The 20213-nt window shown below is 52.1% G+C and overlaps 1 protein-coding gene across 1 annotated transcript; it reads left to right on the top strand.

The window, feature by feature from the left end:
* Window positions 1–1503: 1503 nt before the first annotated feature.
* Window positions 1504–19001, top strand: IL17D (interleukin 17D). The gene is made up of 3 exons (XM_088792719.1): window positions 1504–1888; window positions 2199–2491; window positions 18445–19001. Exons 1-3 carry the CDS (start codon window positions 1877–1879, stop codon window positions 18749–18751), a joined length of 612 nt encoding a protein of 203 aa, XP_088648845.1. The 5' UTR covers window positions 1504–1876; the 3' UTR covers window positions 18752–19001.
* The last annotated feature ends 1212 nt before the right edge of the window (window positions 19002–20213 follow it).

The raw sequence follows: 20213 nt of genomic DNA, 5'->3' as shown, positions 1-20213 counted from the left end.
CGTCTGTGTGGGTGTAAAGGGGCTAGGACGGCTGACAGCAGTGGTGGCAGGCCAAGGTGTTAACCAAGAAGATAACATCAATAATAGGAACTACGGTCGGGAAATCGGACAGTCCTTTAAAGGCCTGGGGAGGGTGGGTAGATGTGTGCACCAGTACCCCAACAAATTCCTAAGACTTTCAGATGCTCCACAGCCGTGTCTGCTGTTCCAGTGGCTGAGTGACCAGAGGGTGAGAGGGAGGGACTGAAGGCGACTTAAATCAAATTTATGTTACTACGAGGATGCTGACGTCTTCAGTCGAGAACACTAGACAGGCATTCGTTTCCAAGGGAACATGACAAGCTTGGTTTTGAGTGTTTTGTTGCCTTTTTCTCACTTGTATATTTCAAATTTAGATTTAATTATTATGTGTTGATTTCACATGTTCATAAGTACGTTCATATTTGAGGGTAACTAAATTGGACAACTAAAACACTTCGTACCTACGTATAAGACACTTTCTCAACTCTGTTCAGACTCACAAAGATGAATTTTATATTCTATCAAATAGGTGAGCATTTTCAGTAGTGATCTTATTACAATAAAAACTATTGGAAAGTAAATATTTTCCACTTTCAAGGTCATGAAGGGACGAGAGAAGTCACCATGTCATCAGACAGTGGAAGGCATTTTGTTGAATAATATGCAGAATTAAGAGCCAGGCACTATGTCACCTTACACACGAAAGGGTGCTGTAATGACACTTATGAGTGTTCCTATGAAACGTGATGGCGGTCTCTCCTAAAGGGCTCCCACACTTTTTGTTGTTATCAAATAAAAAGTAAGCAGAATTGAGTATTGATATCTTTATTTCCATTTCACCAGAAAGGAAACAAAGAACATCAACCATTTATCTACTAGTCAGAAAAAGGACTAGTAGAAATGTTCACTCACCAAGAGCTGTAACTCTCTTGAATTGGAGATTTAAAGTGCGGTTTTCAGCAGTAAATAACATAAACCCCAAATCCTTCAGCTGTAGGATATTTAAGGAGTATAAAAGTGGTTTTCTGCTCACCATAACAAAGGTAGCTTAACCAACGGTTTTCAAGGTAGTCAAACACCAAAGCTGCAGACCATTCGGGGAGCCTTAGCAGGTGTTTTCTACGCTTTCGAAAACCCTTCAGCGGGTATCAATCTTTTGTTTTTATTTTTTTAAGTATGACTGTTGTAAAATGACCATATTCCTGAGCCTACCATCTAAAAGGCAATAAGCTTAATTTTCAGAATGAACAAACGAGCGAGTTTTCTTGTGTTCTTGAAGTATAACACGCATAGTTCCTTTATTTAAGTATATTTCGTCTAATTTGTTCACAGGCGCTCAGGTTTCTTTGACATGACTGCATTTACAATGGAGGGACACCCAACATCAGGACAGACCAAGCGATGCGCACGCACAGCCGTGCAAGTACGGTTGGGGGTTAGCACTTTGATTTCTGAGTCGATAGTGACGCGCGATGATTTTCTGGGCGTTAGGGGAAGGAGAGCGGCGTCCTGTCACCTGCTGGGGAGCTTTGAACCAGATTCTGATGTGCTGCTTTGAACCGCGGCATCGCAGTCGGGAAGTCGTCCTGCAGAAGCCAGTCCTTTCAGGTGGTGAGTCCACTTTCTCCAGGTGGCCCGTTGTGTCGTCGCAGAGCTTCCGCTGCTAGAAGAGTCTCGCCTTGAGCCCACTGTCTCCGCACTGGGCAGGGCGGGCGGCAGTCGGCCGGCCCCTGCGGCCCCCGGAGGTGGGGGCGGCGCCAGCCCAGGGCCGAGGCCCCTCCTCCGCCCGGCCAGCCCCCGGCCCAGCCCTCGGCGCGCGGCTCTGCGTGGCGGACGGGACGGCGTCTCCGGGGACATGCGGTCACTCGTGAGTACACGCCGTGGGCGGCGAGCTCCCCTGCCCCGGCTCGGTCCTGGGCCCGCGCGGCGGGCGCCGTAGGTCGGCCGAGCGGGGCCCGGGCCGCGCGGGGCGTCACAGGCACTCGCAGCCCGCGGCGCAGCAGCCTGGCCGGCACACGCACACTCGCACGCGCACGCCGCACGCGGGCTTGGCGCGGGCCTCAGCGCGGGCGGGCTGCGGGGCACGCGGGGGCGGCGCGGGGCGCGGGCGCGGGGCGCGCGGGGGCGGCGCGCGGGGGCCCGCGTGGTCGGCGCCCATCCTCCGTTCGGCTCCGCAGGTCTGGGCGCTGGCGGCCGGCGTGCTGCTGGCGCTGGCGCTGGCGCCGGGCCGGGCGGGCGCCCCGAGGACCAGCAGGCGGCCGGCGCGGCCGCGGGGCTGCGCGGACCGGCCCGAGGAGCTCCTGGAGCAGCTGTACGGGCGGCTGGCGGCCGGCGTGCTCGGCGCCTTCCAGCACACGCTGCAGCCCGGCCCGCGCGAGCAGGCGCGCAACGCCAGCTGCCCGGGGGGCCGGCCCGACCGCCGCTTCCGGCCGCCCACCCCGCTGCGCAGTGTGTCGCCCTGGGCCTACAGGTGAGCCGGGCGCGAGGGCGCGGGCAGGGGGCTGGGGGCGGGGGCGGGGCGCCTGGGGCGCGGGAGCGAAATGGGGAGGTGAGGCGGCCAAGTGGGGAGGAGGGAGGACGGAAGCGTTCGGGCAGGTGGGTTGAGGGGGCGGGGGGGGGGGGGGGGGGCAGGCGGGAAGGGAGGCGACGGGGTTGGGGGCAGTTCAGTTCCACAGGGGCCCATCACCTCCCTTGAGGGAAACCTGCAGCCCTTTACAGCCACGTGCCACATGACGTCTGGGTGGGACCCACGGAGTGGGACCATGTGTGTAGGACGGTGGTTCTATAAGATTACAGTGGAGGTATTGCCTACAAGTGTCCTATTGCCTAGTGACATCACAGCTGTTCTAATGCTGTAGCTCGACCCATTCCTCACTGTGGTGGTGCTGGTGTAAACGGACCCACTGTGCTGTTGGTTGTGTAAAAGTACAGCATGTACAATTACGTACAGTGCGTGGTACTGGATAATAAACAACCATGTTACCTGTTTATTACTCACTGGACTGTACTTTTTATCACTATTTTAGAATGTACACTTTCTACTTACATAAAAGAGTTTGCTGTAGACCAGTGTGCTGTGTCACGCGGGCAGCAGCTTCGGACCTGTCAGACATGTCGTGTTTACCCATCTCTTAATTTAATCTCGTGGTGTTTTGTAGTGACAGGCTGTGCAATGGCAGCCCAGGAGCACCAGGCTGTACCACACAGCCCAGGTGTGCAGTGGGCTGTGTGTGCAAGTGCCTCTGTGATGTTCACACGATGGAATCGCCAAAGGACTCGCATGTCCCCCGACATTAAATGACACATGACTGTATTTACCTTCCCGTTATTTCATAGGCAACAGCTGTTTCTTGAGCACCTGTTCTCTGCCAAGCACAGAGCCTGGTTCCACAACGGACCACGCCCTTTGTACAGGGTCCTGTGGAAATCTGCAGACATTGCTTCAGTGCCTTTGGTGGTCCGGGTGCTGCTGGGCCTTGGACCCCAGAAGCCCTCTGAGCCCTTTAGCTTACAGTGCAAGGGAGGAGTGGAGGGTTAATTGGGAAATAAACCATAATACAAGACAGAACACGATTTGACATGAAAGGGTGACCATGTGATAGTTTAAAGTGGCAGGTGGGAGAGGATTTTGGAGGATCAAAATGGCACTCGAAATGCACTTTGGAGAGTGGGCGTAATTCCAATATTGATAAAGACCTCATCTCAGAAGGAAGGGGTGTTACTGAACTCAAGGGGTTTGCCGCTTGGAATGTTCTATTCAAGAACAAGATCTGGCTGTCATTAGGTAATTTTATTTACCTGCAGCAAACAGAGGAGATGGGATTCACATCCAAAGTTCTGTCTCCTGGAAGGGACGCTTAGCCATTGCTCATATACACTGTTTGGTTCATTACATGTTGATTTCTTCTTTGAACCTGGCTAATGTTATTGGGTTGGGTTCCTGATCAAGCTCATCTGGTTACAGCTGCGGCTGCAAAATGCTGTGCTACATTTTAACATTTACTGTGTTTCCCCGAAAATAAGACCACCGGACCATCAGCTCTAATGTGTCTTTTGGAGCAAAAATTAATGTAAGACCCAGTCTTATTTTAATGTAAGACTGGGTCTTATGTAATATAACAAAACCGGGTGTAATATAATGTAATATAATAAATATGTAATATAATATAATACCAGGTATAATATAATATAATATATAATGTAATATACAATACCAGGTTTAATCTAATATAATACCGGGTCTTATATTAATTTGTGCTCCAAAAGACACATTAGAGCTGATGGTCTGGCTAGGTCTTATTTTCAGGGAAACTAGGAAGATTAGAAAGTAGGAAGATTAGCATTTAGTAAGAACCGCCCATAGCTTGAGACCCTTTCCTATGTAACAGCAGCCGTATGCAGAAAGGAGAGGCTAGGGCATTATGGGGCGTGTGCAGTAGCTAGAGTGCCCTCAGCACACAGTCCCCTCCTGTGCTGTACTGCTGAGTGTCACCGCCTCGAGGGGCTCAGACTAGCTGCATAGGAGGAGCCCTCACACTGCCACAGGTGTCAGAAGGGGTTCCAGAGAAAGAGCTAGGACGGGGTGGCCCACAGAGAAGGGGCAACGGTTGGCACAGGGGAGAGGGAGGGAGAACACTGGCAGCATAGATGCCAGCAGCATCTGTGGCCGCAGGGCATGCGGAGAGTGCACAGGGAGCAGGAGCGGAACAAGCCTGAAATTGATCCTGCTGGCCGTTGTTGGTCAGGGAAGCCACGTAGCCCCTTTGTGTTTTAGGAAAGTACCCCAATGCGGGACGGGTTGGAAGGGAGATCCTGGACCAATGCAGTGCAGTGCTTCTGGCAAAAGGCACATAAGGCCTGAACTGAGTGACCTAGGTGAGGTGGCGATCCCTTGGAAAGATTGTGTAAAGAGGTAGAAGTGACAGGACTTCATGGATGATTATTATATGAATGAATGAGGGAGAGGAGGGGACGTAGAATGTGTGGTGGTGGGTCAGGGTTTCAGGCCACACAACTGTGGAGCTGTGCAGAGAAAACCCAACAGGTTTGTCAAGCTAGTCTAGGTGCCCTGGCCAGTGGGCCTCCCTCCTGCCCACTACCCTGCACAGGACCAAGGGCACGGTGGGCCAGCCTCCTCCAGCCCTCCTGCTCCTCATTCATCTGATGCCCTCAGGATGCCCATGTCCAAACATGCGTTCTTGTGGCTTCGTGCTTTTGCTTTTCCTTCTTCCCACCATCCCAGGGCCGAAGGTGTAGACTGTTAGTTAGATAATCCTTTTTGCGACCTCGTATTATACTTTTGATCAGCTCAGCAGCATTAAAGAAACTTGGAAAATCTCTCAGAGCAGTAGCTTCGCTTCTCTGGACAGAAGCTGCCGCTTCTGCATTTTTCTATGACCACGTCTAACCTCTCCAGGCAAACAGATGGCCACCAGACTAGGTTGAGGGCCTGAGGGCCAAAAGGAGGGAGAGCAAGTCGAGTTTTTTCAAGATCTCCCATTGGCCATGTCTCCCTGTTTCTGGCTTGGGTTTTTGGTGGTTTCTAAGCACAATGGGGAGCCAGAACAAGGAACACCGTTTTTGGAAGGAAATGAATTCAGAGCTGGACCCATTGAGTTTCACGTGCCTAACAGGTACACAGAATTCTATCTAGAATTCTACACATAGTAAGTTAAACCGAGCTGCCCTTGCCTCCTTTCCTGGGGACTGATACCTGGGTCTCCCCAGGAGCAATCCCAGAGTGGCAGGGTGTGGGAGAAGCGGGCACAGCTCGGGCGTTCCAGGCAGGAACAGCACACAGCACTGAGTGGCCCAGTCTGGGCTGCCCCCCCCTTCCCCCGGGGAGCCTCTGTGCTGTGTGGGTGCTGCATCTGTGTCAGGCGGCCGACGGTCTCATCTGTGTTGTTTATCATATTATTTTGTGATATTGATGAAATCGCTCCCCCAGGAAGCTTGCCACCTCTGAAGGAAGGGCAGTTTTCTAGGGACAGGCCCTGGGCCGGGATGCAGGTGGCTGGATGCTAAAGCTGGTCCTGCTCTTTGCTGCCAGGAGGCTGCCTCTCTGCCAGGTGGGGTTCCCGGTGGGGAGGTGTCCCCTGGGGGGCCTGAGGCTGGGAATCTGAAGTGTATTTCAAGCAAAAGTCAGAGAACGATGGAAATGGACTGCAAGTCAGAAATACTGAAAGGTACAGAGGGACCACTCTTGGTGCGTAAGACACGCTTCAAAATACAGATCCGGAGTGGCAGGTGGCTTGTCGTATCTTCGGAGGCAGCGGGGCGCTCGGTAGGTGGTGGTGGGATGGTGAGTAACCAGGTGGAAGAAATATTGGATCTCCTATATGCAGATAAATTCCAGTGTAAAAAATGAAACTGGAAGACAGATAAAAACACAGCCGTTTATAATCTTGGAGTGGAAAAGGCCTTAGTAGGTCACAGACCCCCAAAGTCATAAGAAACAAGATTGATCAATTCAGTTACTTCATCATATGCCATTTTTTTCTTAGCAAAATTTAAAATAATAGAAACACAAGGGCAAACTGGGAGAAGCACTTGCAGCCCGAGTCACAAAGGGCTCCTTTCCTAAAGAGCTCCTACAAACCAGTGAGAGAAAGACCTCGTGGAACGGTGAGCAGAGGCCATGGGCAGGCCCCAGGCAGGACGGCACATGACACAAAAAGCTGGCACATAAAGAGATGCTGGACTTCAGGAACAATAAGTGAAGAGCTTATTAAAACTACGCTGGGAAGCCTTTTTTTTTTGGCAAAGATGCAGGAAAAAGCATTTTTGTACAGTAGACGGCTGTGCATTGGTGCAATTTTATGGAGAGCAGTTGGGCACATCAGCATTTTAAATTGATCTGCTCTCTGACCCAGCAAAGACGTGACTCGGACGCCACACTTGCCATCTTCCCACTGGTGTTCCTTGTGGTCGTAACAGGGGATTGAAGCCATTGGAACATCCAGTGGGAGGAGGCTAGTGTGGTCACAGTGCCCCAGAAGCAGCTGTGAAGGTGCTGAACACAGCCCGTCGCCGGCGCCAGGGGATGCAGCAGGATGCTCGCTGCAGGCCCACCGCCACCACCACTCAGAGAGGAGCGCTCACATAGGACACGTGTGCGTGCTGTTCTAAATCATACATGCGCGCGCGCACACACGTACGCACTGAAGGGCATCTTTGGAACCGGTTATCTCAGTGCCTCTGCAGGGCACCTGGCAGGCTGGGGCAGGAGCAGGAAGCAGACTTACTTCCTACTTGTATTGTCTGCATTTCCTGCCTTGTGTATGTTACTCCTTTCAAAACCATCTTAGTTTTTAAATTGAGAGCAGAAGGGGAACTTCAGCAACCATGAGATCAAAACGGATGCCGAGGAAACGACGCTTCAGCAGTTGGCAGTGGCCTGATTTCCCACGAGCACCGAACGAAGGGCTCGTGCCCTCTTAGGGGACGTAGGGCTGACAGCAGAGGCTGTGCTGGCATCTTGGTAGAGGTGTCAGAGCCCCTTGTGACCCCAGAGCTGGGCTGCCAGGCTGTTGGTGGGTGAGGGACCTGGCCTGGTGAGCTTGCACTGGGTAGGGACAGAGAGTAAAGGGTGGATTCTGCTTCCATAGAAGACCAGTGTGCTGTTAGAAAAGCGACATTCAACTTCCAGGATATAAAAGTATTTTCTCATTTACTTTGTGGCATCTTGTTTGTTTCTCTTGAGCTTTACAAACAAAAATGCCAAAAATAAAATCAGTGTCATTGCTTAACAAGCTTTTTGAAGCCACAGTGACACAGGAAATACATTGTGGGAACACTGAGGTTTGTTAGGGTTTAAGGACACATTACTCACTCATGTTGAAACCCCCAAGATAAACACCTTCCAGCACTATACATGGTTTTTAATTCTATGTTTCAATTCTGGGGAGTAGTCTAAAGACAGCTTTCTTCTAATGCACAGCTGTTTATTTTTAGGCTGTTACTTTTCCACATAACTTCCTACAGAGAATTTAAGAGACCACCATGGGGTTGTTACTGCTGTAAACAACCCCATGGATAGCAGTAATAGCAGGGGAATAAAAGGACAGAAACAAGACAGGAAGAGAGGAGGGAGTACAAGGTGGGGGTGGTCAAGTGACTTAAAAATAGAGGCAACGGGAAGTTGCAGAGGCAGTGGGACCCTCAGTGGGCAAATCGTCCCCAAGCAGATGTGTCTGCAGCCAGGTTGTCTCGGCAGGAGGCCCCCCCAAGGACACGCAGACCTGCCCAGGTGTGGAATTGGCTGCTAGTAAGCAGCAGGAAGCTGATATCTGCCTATGAGGGCTCTAGTCCCAGAGCTTTGGGCAGGTGAGTGAAAGGAGGGGCGCAGCAGCAACTTCCTGCCATGTGCGGGTCAGGTGAGGTCAGCACTGGCCCAGGCCAGCGGTGCCCATTCCCGATGATGACCTTCAGGGTCCCATAAATCCCTCTCAGCAGATGTTTAGCTACACTGCACTTGAAGGTTTTCATCAGGAGTGGTTGAAATAAAAGGCGGTTTTTGCCTAAGCCTCCTCTAACACAAGCATTTTGCTTCCCCTGGAGGCGACTGTCACTTCTTCCATTTACCACGTGGGATGGTTACACCCGTCCAGCACCAACACTGACGCAATTCTCCTAGATGACAGACACCACTTGTCCTCCATCATAACTGTTTTAAATTGTAAACGGACTGTAACATTAATTAGAGAAAGTTAGAGAAGTTTGGGGTGGGTGTTAGAGAAAGCCATCCCACTGCAGGCAATGATCCCCCTTTTAATATCCCCGCTTACCTTTCCTCCAAATGTGCCCCCCTTTCCCTGGGCACTTTCCTGTTTGTTTCTGCGCCCCGGGAACAAAGGTCCCCACGACAGGCCCTGTGTGAGGGGCTGCACTCTGCCTCTGCTGTGACCCCAGGAGGCAGTACTGCGCCACCCACCACCCCCGCCAGCTCGCAGAGACCATCTCTGAAGGTGGGGAGGACTTTCTTAGCAAGTTTAGTTTTTCCTGGATCCCAGCTTCTAACCTACGGGTTATTCTAATGACTTAAAAACAAACGAACAAAGCTGCTGTGCCTTCAAGGAGTGTCCATATGGCACAGGTACTGTCTGTCCTGTCTGTGCCATCTTATGATGTGTTAAGAAAGACAGGCAGGGTTGGGGACAGGGACAAGAAGAGAGAGGAGTGACAGCAGCAGTGGCCGCCTGCCTGGCGGAGAAACCCCCAGTTACTGCCTGTAATGCGGTGAGTGCAGGACTGTCCATCACAACATGTGGTGGTGGAAAGGACACTCACCATCCAAAGTAGCTTGTTTAAGAACTGTTGGGGCTTTACCCCAAAAAATGTTTTTATGGGTAAGTGACCTTTAATTGGCCAAAGCGCTGCACAGATTGTTTCCCCTCCGCTACTCAGAATACAGCAGTTTCTCCTGCCGCCAGCACTCACACAGAGCGCAGATAAAAGCACTGTCCTGAACGTTGCCATGGGAGTAAGGGCCTCTCCGTTCTGAAAGTAGGGACGTTCCTTTTACTTAGAAAGTTAGTTTCTCTGCCTGGGTTTTACTCTTGCATTCTTGTGGTAGCCAGGGATGGTGACATTTCATCCTGTCGTCGCCTCTTTCAAATGTCCTCACCTGAATACAATGCTTGTACTTAATACCGATAAGGTTTCGGTAAGTCCAGGCATTAACTCTTCCTCATAAGTGTGCACGACACAGCTAGTTCATCTGGTATCAAGGTAGGCCCTTCTTGTCCCCAGGTCAGGCTCATGGAGGGAGGGTGGCTCTGAGCCCCTGCTGTTTTTTCCTTTGAAGAGACAGTGCCCAGCTACAATAACTGTGGCATTTGCCATGACAGAGGGACAGCCCTGTGAGGAATTCTGGCCCTCCTCATCGCCCTTCTCTCTTTCCCTCTAAAGCCCTTTTCTGAATTCTCTTCCAAATGCTTTGCAAGTCGTCATGTCTCTGTCCTCACCCCTGACCTCCCCAGTGACTATGTGGAACCTGCCATTTCCCAGCTGTGGCTTTACCAGCGGCCTCTGCTAATACCCACGGTCTGCACAGCTCCCTGTTCAGCAGCTGATGGAAGACTGGATGTGCCCCACCCCCTCAGTGCCTCAGTTTCCTCCTGAGTGCAGGGAGAGGCAGGCAGGCTGGGCTCTCCCAGCTCCTGGCAGCTCAGAGCAGGCCCCGCTGGCAGAAGATCCTGAGAGCTGACCTTGGTGCCAAGTTCAGGATGACAGCAAAGTCACCCTTAGTCCCCACAGGGGCGTAGGGCTGACTCCTCGTTCTCCTTGGCCAGTGGAGAGGGCCAAGTGGAGCCCGCGGGGGCCTGACTGCAGGCGGCTGTGCCCGGTCACACTCGCCGCTCTCCCAGACAGATTGTCCGTGTCCCCTTTCATAGGACATGGCACCACCAGTGTCTTCTTGTGGGGCCCAGAGCACCTGGTGGCGTGTGCCCAAGGCTGTGGTTCCCTCAGGCCGGGCTGCTGACACACTGGCCACAGAAGGAAATTGTTTGTGGTCTTCATGTCCCCGGTTAGTCCCTGACTGGCAGCTCCAGCCTCGTCCTTCCCTTTTTTCCCGGGGTCTCATGACCTGTCTACCTGCACGGCCAGTTCCAAGGGGAGAGGCGGTGGTTAACACAAACCACCTGACCCTGTGCTACCGTAGAATCGTTGGGGAGCTTTTAAGCGGTGTCAGCACCCTGGCCACCCAGAGCGTTCGTGTAGGTTGGGGAGCAGGCCCCCCGTGTGCCTCAGTGAGGGGCCCGACACCCCAGGGCCATCTCGCCTGCGACGCTAGGTGCTTGCTGAGTGAGCAGTGACCTGCGATAATTAGCCCCCGCGGCCTCAGCATCCTGGGCTGGTAGGATCTTGAAGTCGGGTGTGTTTGGGAAAAGGCAGCCCTCTCTTTGGGTCCCACCAGCTGCAGTGTGCAGGGCCACGCACCTTGTAGGGACCACCCCGTCTGGGCTGACTGCAACTGCCCGTGGTGCACAGTTTAACCAAGAGGACAGTTGTCAGGCAGCTGGCTCGCTGAGTGCGAATGGCTGCGATGCAGGGGCAGGAAAGCACGTGATGGAGGCCTTGTCTGTGACTCACCCAGTGTCCCAGACAGGCGTTTGTCAGGGAACCTCACCTCTCGGGAGGGGTGCCTGCTCCCTCCACCTCCCAGATGTCTGGTGGGTGAACCCCTCATTCTTCACAGTGGCCTTGACTTGTTGGCCTTTTGTCTGCTTACAGGCCTACAGGCCATTTGCCAGGGTCTGAGAGATACCTCCCGGGGTTTGGTTACAGTTGCTCTGAGTTTATGGATTAGTTTGGGGAACTCTTCAGTGTCTTGGACACTCTGAATTGCAGGTGTCTTTTCTAAGAAGAAAACACTGTTTAAAAAAAGTGACATCATCAGCCCTGCCCCCACGCAGCTGTGGAAAGTAGCCTGGGCATGACCTCATCCCTTTCACTTGGCAGAGAACCAGGCTGGGCAGTGACTGCCCGGTGTTACTGGTCAGTAACTGAGTGGGACAGGAATTTTAGGTTCAGTTCTCAGTGACTCCATCCTGCCCTTTGACAAAGTCTGTTGGGTTGAACTCATCGACCTTCAGAACCATGACTGTCGAGGTGGCTTTGTTCCCACTTACACGTTCAGTGCTCGTCGGTTCCAGTCCAGGTTGGGGGAGGCATCCTCCCCCCCACCCCCACCCCATTCCGGGCTTGGGGTCCTGGGGTTGCTGTGGACACAGCCAGCCTCAGCCTCTGCCGTTTTGTTTTGGGGATGTTTGAGGGTGAGCCACATCGTGAGTCCGTGCAGTGAATACAAGATGGGCACACAGGAGCCACATGTCTGCCCGGGTGCCCTCATTGCTCCCCGAGTGGCACTACTCCCGGACACTCCGGGTTGTTTCCTACCAAGTTCAGGGCCCAGGGTGGGGCGCGCTCGTTTTCTGTCACTGCTGTCACTCACATTCCTCTCCCCGCTCAGTTTCCATCACTTCAAGTCATCCCGGGAGGATTGTCCTTTGTTCTTGGATTAAGCCTGGCCAGCTGTCCCTCACTCAAGTCAAGCACCACACATGGGCCCAGGGACACTTCTGGGATCCCGTTAGAGGGGAAACTTGATGTGTTTCGAGTCCCGCCTGTGCCAGGCTTCCACAGAGCAGCATGCAGAAAATGTGAGGACAGAAGAATCATTGTGTGTGAGGAGGCCACAGCCGGGCCAGAATCTGCTTCGTCCCATCACCACGTTTGGTCAGAGAAGGACCCCTGTTGGAGTTTCTTCATGTTTCATTTTTGTGGCCACTTTCTTTAACCAAAAAGCACCCTAGCCAGTCGCTTTCCCAGAATCTCAAGGCCGGAGACTGAGCTGATGGGCCTTAGCATGTGTCTGTCCCCTGGCTGTCCTGAAGCTTCAGCCCTTCTCTCCTGGTCTCTTCTCCACGCCCCAACCAGTGTCCTTCCACGTGTTGTTTTCTCTGGGAACCGGTGGCACCGTACTGGGTGTCAGGTGTGCTGTGTGCCTCGTGTCCCTGCCCTTGGCAGTGCATTTCTATTTTAAAAGTACCTCCTGGTCATAAAACCACTGAATCTTATGCATTCTTCTTATGTCCCAGGTCTCAGGCAGAGGCGGGGTCAGACAGGTGTCTTTTTGTTGTGATGTCTTAGCCCAGAGGTGTCACTGTGATGGTGGAACGAGTGGATATTTTCAGTCAGATGAGCCTCTAACTGGCAGCATCCAGACACGGGGCTGTGCCTGTAGAGGTAACAGGTGACAGTGGGTGGGTGCCTGCACATCACAGGGGACGAGGAACCCACGTGTGTAGATTGGGGGCTTTGGCCCATAGGTCAAACCCATGTGATAGACGAGGAAGCAGAGTCTGCAGAGGCTGCACCGGTCTTCCTATCCCCCATTTGTCCTCTAGTTGGGTCTGCACCACAGAATGACTGCGTCGCCACTGCTCAGAGCCCTCTGTGGCTTCGCACAGCCTGTGAAGGGAAATGCAGGCCTTCCTCTGGTCTCCAGGCCCCTGTGCGCCGCTCACACGCCTCACCAGCTCGTTACGTTGCACACACATCCCGCCAGCTACAGTCACGCCTGGCAGTCTCCCAGCCTCTTTGCTGAGCCCTCCCCACCCCGTCTTTGCAGGCTCCGCCCTCCTTGTTCTCTGGCATCACCTCAGACCTCCCTGGCACTCGCCTGAGGCCACCCCACATGCACTGGCAAGTGCCCTTGGCGCTGGTGTGTTCCAGCCACTGGCTGCATTTGTGCAGAGGCCGTACCCTCGTCCAGGACCCAACTCAGGAGCTGCCAGTCTGCTGCGTGAATGGCCCGTGAGACCAGAGGACATTCGTCACTTCCCTGCATCGGCACTGTTGGTAGTGTGTGTGCATGCGCACACATTTGGTGTGTATCTAAATGACACAGACCATTAACACACCCGGAAGGCAATATTCCACATCTTCACATACTCAGTCGGGTTCAGATTTCCAACTGTCTCATCAGTGGTTCTTTAAAACTTTACAATTTTTTTTCGCTTTTTTGTTTTGTTTTATTATTTAACTCTTTGTTTTGAAATTTCAAACTACAGTAGTACTTCAGTTTTCAAACATCTCCATTGACAAATATTTCAGTTTACGAACATTGTAAATTTTATGGATCTATGATATCATTAGATAGTAAAATTCATGCTAAATTTGCAGTTTTAGGGGTTGGTTTTAAAGGTTTGGAACGGATTAATCCATTTTGCATTACTTTCTATGGGGAAACCATGCCTCGGTTTTCAAATGTTTCAGAACTCGAACGGACTTATGGAGTGGATTACGTTCGAAAACTGAGGTACCACTGTAATGAAAAAACTTGTGCATTTAGTACAGGGAATTCCCTGTACCATTTACCCAGATTGTCCAAAGGTGAGCATCGTAGCTGAGCAAAATTGTCAAGGTCAGGAAGTGGGCACAGGCCTGTGGCCTGACCTCTGGCCCCTACTGAGGGTCCTACTAAGGCCCCTTCTTTAAGACACAGCCCCGCACACACAGCCTCTGGGGGCCAGAGCCCTCGGTCACCCTCCGTCTATGGCAGTTCTTCATCTTCCATGACTGACCTTTGGAAGAAACTGGTCAGTTACTTTGTAGGATGTCCTTCGGTTTGGTCTGATGTGGTTTTTAAGCAACCACACAATCTTTCATCCGATGGAGATACCTGGGAGTAAAGGGGTCTCAATCCCTAACTGCTTCAAGTCGGGCAGTGATGCCCAGTTCTGACCCTCTGCTCAAGGTCCTTTTTATTACTGACGTGTGATTAACCAGCATCATAGTGGTTTCAGCTATACAACGTAATGATACCATATTTGTATATACTGTGAAATGGTGACCACAATAAGTCTAGTTAACATCCATCACCTCACCTAGTTACACAATTTTTTTCCTTGTGATGAGAACTTCTAATGTCTACTCTCAGCAACTTTCAAATGTGCAGTACAGCATTAACTATAGTCACCATGCTGTACATTACGTCCCCAGGACTCATTTATTTTATAGCTGGACGTTTGTGCCTTCTGACCCCCTTCACCCATTTCACCCCATCCCCATCCCCCAATCTGTTCTCTGTATCTATGGGCTTGGGTGTGTGTGTGTGTGTGTGTGTGTGTGTGTTTAGATTTCACATACAAATATATCATACATTGCTTGTCTTTGTCTGACTTATTTCACTCAGCACAATACTCTCTAGGTCCGTCCATGTTGTTGCAGATGGCAAGATTTCATTCTTTTTTTGGCTAATACTCCATTATATAAATATACCACCTCTTCTTTGTCCAATCAGTGGACACTTATGTTGCTTCCATATCTTGGCTGTGGGAATAGTGCTGCAGTAAACACAGGGGTGCCTATATATTTTCAAGTTAGTATTTTGGATTCCTTTGGGTAAATACCCAGGAGTAGAATTACTGGGTCATAAGGTCATTCTGTTTTTAATTTTTTGAGGCACCTCCACACTGTTTTCCATAGTGGCTGCACCAATTTGCAATCCCACCAACAGCGCACACGGATTCCCTTTTTTCCACATCCTTGCCAACACTTGTTATCTCTTGTCTTTGAGAATAGCCATTCTGACAGGTGTGAGGTGGTAGCTCATTGTGGTTTTTGCATTTCTCTGATGGTTAATGACATTGAGCATCTTTTCATAGGTGTGCTGCCCATCTGTATGTCCTCTTCGGAGAAATGTCTATTCAGGTCTTCTGACCATTTTTTAATTACATTGTTTTTTGCTATTGAGTTATGAGCGCTTTATATATTTTGGATATTAGCCCCTTAACAAGATGTACAATTTGCCAATATTTTAGCCCATTGCATAGATTGTCTCTTCGTTTTGCTGACATTTTCTCAAGACTCTTTCATGTGTAGGTTCCTCAACCTCTTTTCCCCCTTGCAATGAAATGTCTCCTGAGTTTCCCATTCTGTATGTTGTTGGTCATTTCCTCAGTACTGTGCCTTCCCCACCCCTGTATTTCCAGTAACCTGGCTGTCACATCCCAGTTTGGTTTTGCACCAGCCTCCCGTCAAACCTCTGCCCTTCCTGGCCCCCCCGGGAAGCCACTCCTGCCTCTGGCAGTCTCCACAGTTAGACTTCTCCCTTAAAAGTTGGTTTTCCTGCCTTTTACTTGGTATCTCTCCACACACTCCCCTGAAAAGTCTTATTTAACCACCCTCTACAATATGCTAATAATTTGAAAGTCTCCACCTTCCGCCAGATTGCTCTCTTGGGCCCCAGGCCAGCTCCCACCCACGCCTGAAAGATCCACTAAAATTCCATCTGATTGGTCACTTCCCTCTTTAACACCTTTCCTGTCGCCTGCCTTCCGGGGTGCACCCAAGTTCTCTGCTATGGATCCAGACCCTCTGTGGTCTGGCCTTCACGGGTGGCGCTAGCCCCATCTTGTCATTGTCCTGTGTTGTTCCTGTGGCTTTGTCCTCTGCCCTAAATGCCTGTTCTCCCTTGTCCATTTGGCTGATCTGCCTGGGAACCACCTTTGCCAGGAAGCCTTCTCTCGCTGCCACAGCTGGGTCAGCTCAGCGTTTATCCCCACATGGTGAACCCTGGAATAGCAGATGTGTGTTTCATCGGAACCCCATACCCGAAACGTCACTGGCACTCAGATGTTTGTGGACTAAATGTGACTGATTGGACATATTAGAAATTCCCTTTCCTTGGAATGTTAAGTTAGGGTCTTCTATTGACCTTCAGCTATGAAGGACAGGAAACCGTCTCCATTGCACTGTCTACTGAAGTCTTCCTGTAGCAAAGCACTGGCATGGGCTTACTGGAGCACGAGAAGAACACAGCCCTTCTTTCCCTTCCTGGATAAGACACGGAAAACCTGCACTTCCCTCCAAGAGGCAGAAGTGTTATGAGAATATGGGGAAAGGGGTGAAATTGGACCAACGAAATTCAAAAACTCTTAAATATGGCGGGTCTGCACTGAGTTGCTGCTGGTTTGAGAGGGGGTACGTGGAGCCAAGCTTGGCGCAGCCCAATCGGGATGATGGCTGTGTGATGCTGAGGGAAGCCAGTGATGGAATGTGGGATCGTCCTGGGAAGGACCATGCCGTGGAGCCTCTGAAGGCTAAGTAGGGGAGTTTGGGTTTTTCCTGACATGAGCCCACAGCATGAGGGATTCTGGGGGGAGGCTCTGTGCCTCAGCACAGCCCAGTTGGGGGGGATAGGAAGGAGGCTTTGCAGAAGAGGCAAGTTGGACAGCTGAGTGTGGGCAACTCTGTCAGTCCTTGCAAGGCTAAAACTCGGTGCTGCAAAAGCCAGGTGGCAGAACCCAGGGGCAGCAGTGGTGAGCAGCTTAGTGTTTTCAGCCACTTGTGTACATGTTGGGATGGGACGGGAATGGGTGGAGCTGTGAATTTAAGGGAGTTGGTGGCACAGACACTTGGATTTTGCAGATGGCCCCCAGTTAGCCCTCCTGTTGGCACGTAGCAGATTTCTCAGCATTCACACCTGACTGCCTGTGGTGTAGTTCAGTGAGGCATGGGGGTGCCCTGCTGAGCGCTATCCTGAGACCTCCCTACCACCCCCTCCACTGCCCCCATCCTTCCGGTCACCCGACCAGAAGTCTTGGAATCACTGCTGACCTCATCCCCCATTTAGACAGGGACCAAGTACTTAGAAATGTCCTTCTTGGCAAGTGGGGCGTGGTCACCTACTTGAGCCGTGACCCACCCTCTTCAGGGCATCCCACCAGCTCCTGCCTCCCTCGCCCCCTCTCCTTCCATGTGCGCCAGATGTTACCCATAGCTCCTCTCATTTTAGCTCTTTCCCACTGTGTACATGGCACACAGTTGGCGTTGAGGAAACGTGTGGTGTGAAGACACCATTTCTAGACTCTTCTAGGCAGCCATCCTGTGGGAGGGGAGCAGCACACACCCTCAAGTCCTGGGGATAGGACATCTCGTTTTTCTCGTGTCACCGCTCCGCGAGGCTTGCGGGATGACGACGCGTGTTGGCTCTGCCATGTGTGTTGCTTGAGAGGTTGGAGAAGATGGGACTGTGACTCTGAGGTTTTAGGGTCCCCAGGACTCGGCTCCAGGAGTAAGAGAAACATTTGTAAGAGGATTATACACGTTTTAAACAGGCAGGTTAATGGAAATGAGAAGTTAGAGTCATGGCGATCCCATGAGAAATGAGGACAGTCGTTCCCTGTGCAGGGGGACAGTAGGGAGGAGTCTTAGGTCCCCGTTAATGGCCGCCTTGCTTTGGTGGAGGGCAGAGCCTTCCCAGGGTTGCTCTTCTCCGCAGGGAGCCGCCTGGCCCCGTGAGCCCAGACCCCTCGCACGGTGTCCACAGGCTGTTTGGAGGAGTTTACACTTGGTCCTTGGCATGTGACAAACAGGGAGACCTAGAACAGGAGGAAGGTGACTCATTTTTCAAATGTCGCGGGCTAGTTAGGCCTCCTGTCCCCTGGTGTGGCTTCGGCCCCTTCACAGAGGAGAGTACAGGGACCCTGACAGACAGGGACACAGGGCACACCTCGTGGCCTCCTGGACAAGTGTCTCACTCTGTCAGCGGCCAAGTGGCTGGTGCGTGCACGGTCTGGCACCCAGGCCACCTAGCTGCATGCAGTCGCCTGTCCTGGGGACCAGTGTGGGCAGCGCCCTGGCAGGCATGACCTGCGGTGTAGCCTCGGCACAGAGGGGCGTCTCATCACATTGCCGGGCGTGGTCACCTGGGTGCGGGCGCACAGTGGAGGGTCTTACTTTCCCCGTGGACATGAACACAGATCGGAAAGCAATTGAGGGAATGGCCCGGGGACAGCTGTGAAGTCTGTCCTGCCATTTTCAATGTTGGACTCGCCCGCCGATCGGGCCCGTCCTACCTGGTGAGTGTCCGGGCCCCTGGGCCGCCCTCCCGCTGACGCCCTCTCCCCGCAGGGTCTCCTACGACCCCGCCCGCTTCCCGCGGCTGCTGCCGGAGGCCTACTGCCTGTGCCGCGGCTGCCTGACCGGGCCGCGCGGCGAGGAGGACCTGCGCCTGCGCAGTGCGCCCGTGCTGCTGCCCACCGTGGTGCTGCGCCGCACGCCGGGCTGCGCGGGCGGCCGCGCCGTCTATGCCGAGGAGTACGTGGCCGTTCCCGTGGGCTGCACCTGCGTGCCCGCGCCCGGCAGCGACGACCCCGACGTCAAGGAGCGGACTTGGGACCCGCAGCGGGACCCCGCCCGCGCCCCCGGCTCCTTCTAGCGGAAGCCGGCGCGCAGCTGCTGGGATCGACGGCGCTGGCTGCCCGGCGCACGGGGACAGGCCCACTGCGTTGTGCGCAAGGGACACGCTGCTGGGATGCGCAGGTCACAGCCTCCACGCAAAGGAGGTGATAGACGGATGCTTTTTACGTCATTTAAGAGAATGTATACCTGTTTCCAATAGGGACAGAAGCTATTTTTATCAGCAATTTTGAGCTATTCCATTAAAATTTTGTGACATTTTATAAACATTCAGTCTTCACTTCGTCTGCTAGGATTTTAGCACACGTGTAGTCCTCAGATAAAGTCTTTTAGCTCGCGCTGCTGTCTGGGACCCTGAAGCCAGACTGTCCCCAACCGCTGGCACAACCCGAGGCCCAGGGCTAAACTTGCCCCAGCTTCCCCCCGTCTCCACCGGCTGCTCCAGGCATAAAAGGAAGCGCAGGAGCCTCGGGTCACCCCACACAGATCCCAGGAATCTCATTTGGTTTTCACGAGTATGTCAATGCCACAGATTTATACAATTTTTTCTTCACTTTAAAGTCAGTGGGGCCAATTTGTGGATGAGAGCACGTGTGAGGTGGGTTGTGTTGTGTTTGCTAGACCTAGGAAGAACCCAAGTCAGGGCTCGTTTTAAGGACTTGGGAGCTCGCCACGAGGAGAAAGGGGGCCAACTTTCTGTCTGTATTGCAACGTGAGCTGAATCCTGACTCTTTTGGCCCAAGTCTGTCCCTGAACACGGTGATTTGTAAAAGTGAGTTCTTTTTAAATCATTAAAACGACTGTGAAGGTGTGCTGCTTTTGTGCATCTCTGGGCTCAGCTCTGATGAGCTCGACTGAGTCTTAGGGGAAATGTGTGTTAATTAAGGTCTTCACATTATGGTAATTTTATGGTGGAAGTTTAAGATTTGTTTTGGTCTTAGAAAGATCCACTAGTCACATAAAGTGAACTAGCTCTTTGCTCCTGTGACACCAAACCAAGCTGAGAAGTGCCCTTTACGTCCCTTCACCCCAATCTTCAGCTGCCACAGACATAATGCAGCTTTGGCCACCCACTTTACTGTCCCTTAGTGTGACCTGGAAGGAGGGTACTAACTGTTGACAGAAGTTGTGCATGAAACACACTGCTGAGCAAATCCGGATTGCCCAAATAAAAAAACTGTGGATAGGTGATAGCTGTGGATAGTTGTGTACAGTTTGGGAAATTTTGCCAAACTGTTCAAGCTCTTTAAAAAAAGAGGTATACTTAACAGGTATATCTGGAATACATTCTCATCCAGAAACAAGAGTCAGAGCGACTTTCTGTTGGCAGTTTAGATCAGCAACAACAAAGACCTGTAAATTACAAAGAAAAATTGTCTTTCACACTGGTGATTTGGTGGTGGCTTCAATCACCACTATTATGTAACATTTCCCAGCCACTCCTCAAATATACATAGTGCAAACATCAGGAGAGCACACTG

Source organism: Rhinolophus sinicus, chromosome 16 (genome assembly GCF_057876585.1).
Source record: "Rhinolophus sinicus isolate RSI-liver-muscle chromosome 16, RSI-T2T, whole genome shotgun sequence".
NCBI classification, from domain to species: domain Eukaryota; kingdom Metazoa; phylum Chordata; class Mammalia; order Chiroptera; family Rhinolophidae; genus Rhinolophus; species Rhinolophus sinicus.
This window is presented reverse-complemented; position numbering and strand designations above follow the sequence as displayed.

Excerpts from the sequence above, each read along its gene's own strand:
- IL17D (XM_088792719.1), top strand. Across the intron at positions 2,492-18,444 it reads GTGTCGCCCTGGGCCTACAG|GGTCTCCTACGACCCCGCCC; the intron begins GTGAGCCGGGCG and ends CTCTCCCCGCAG.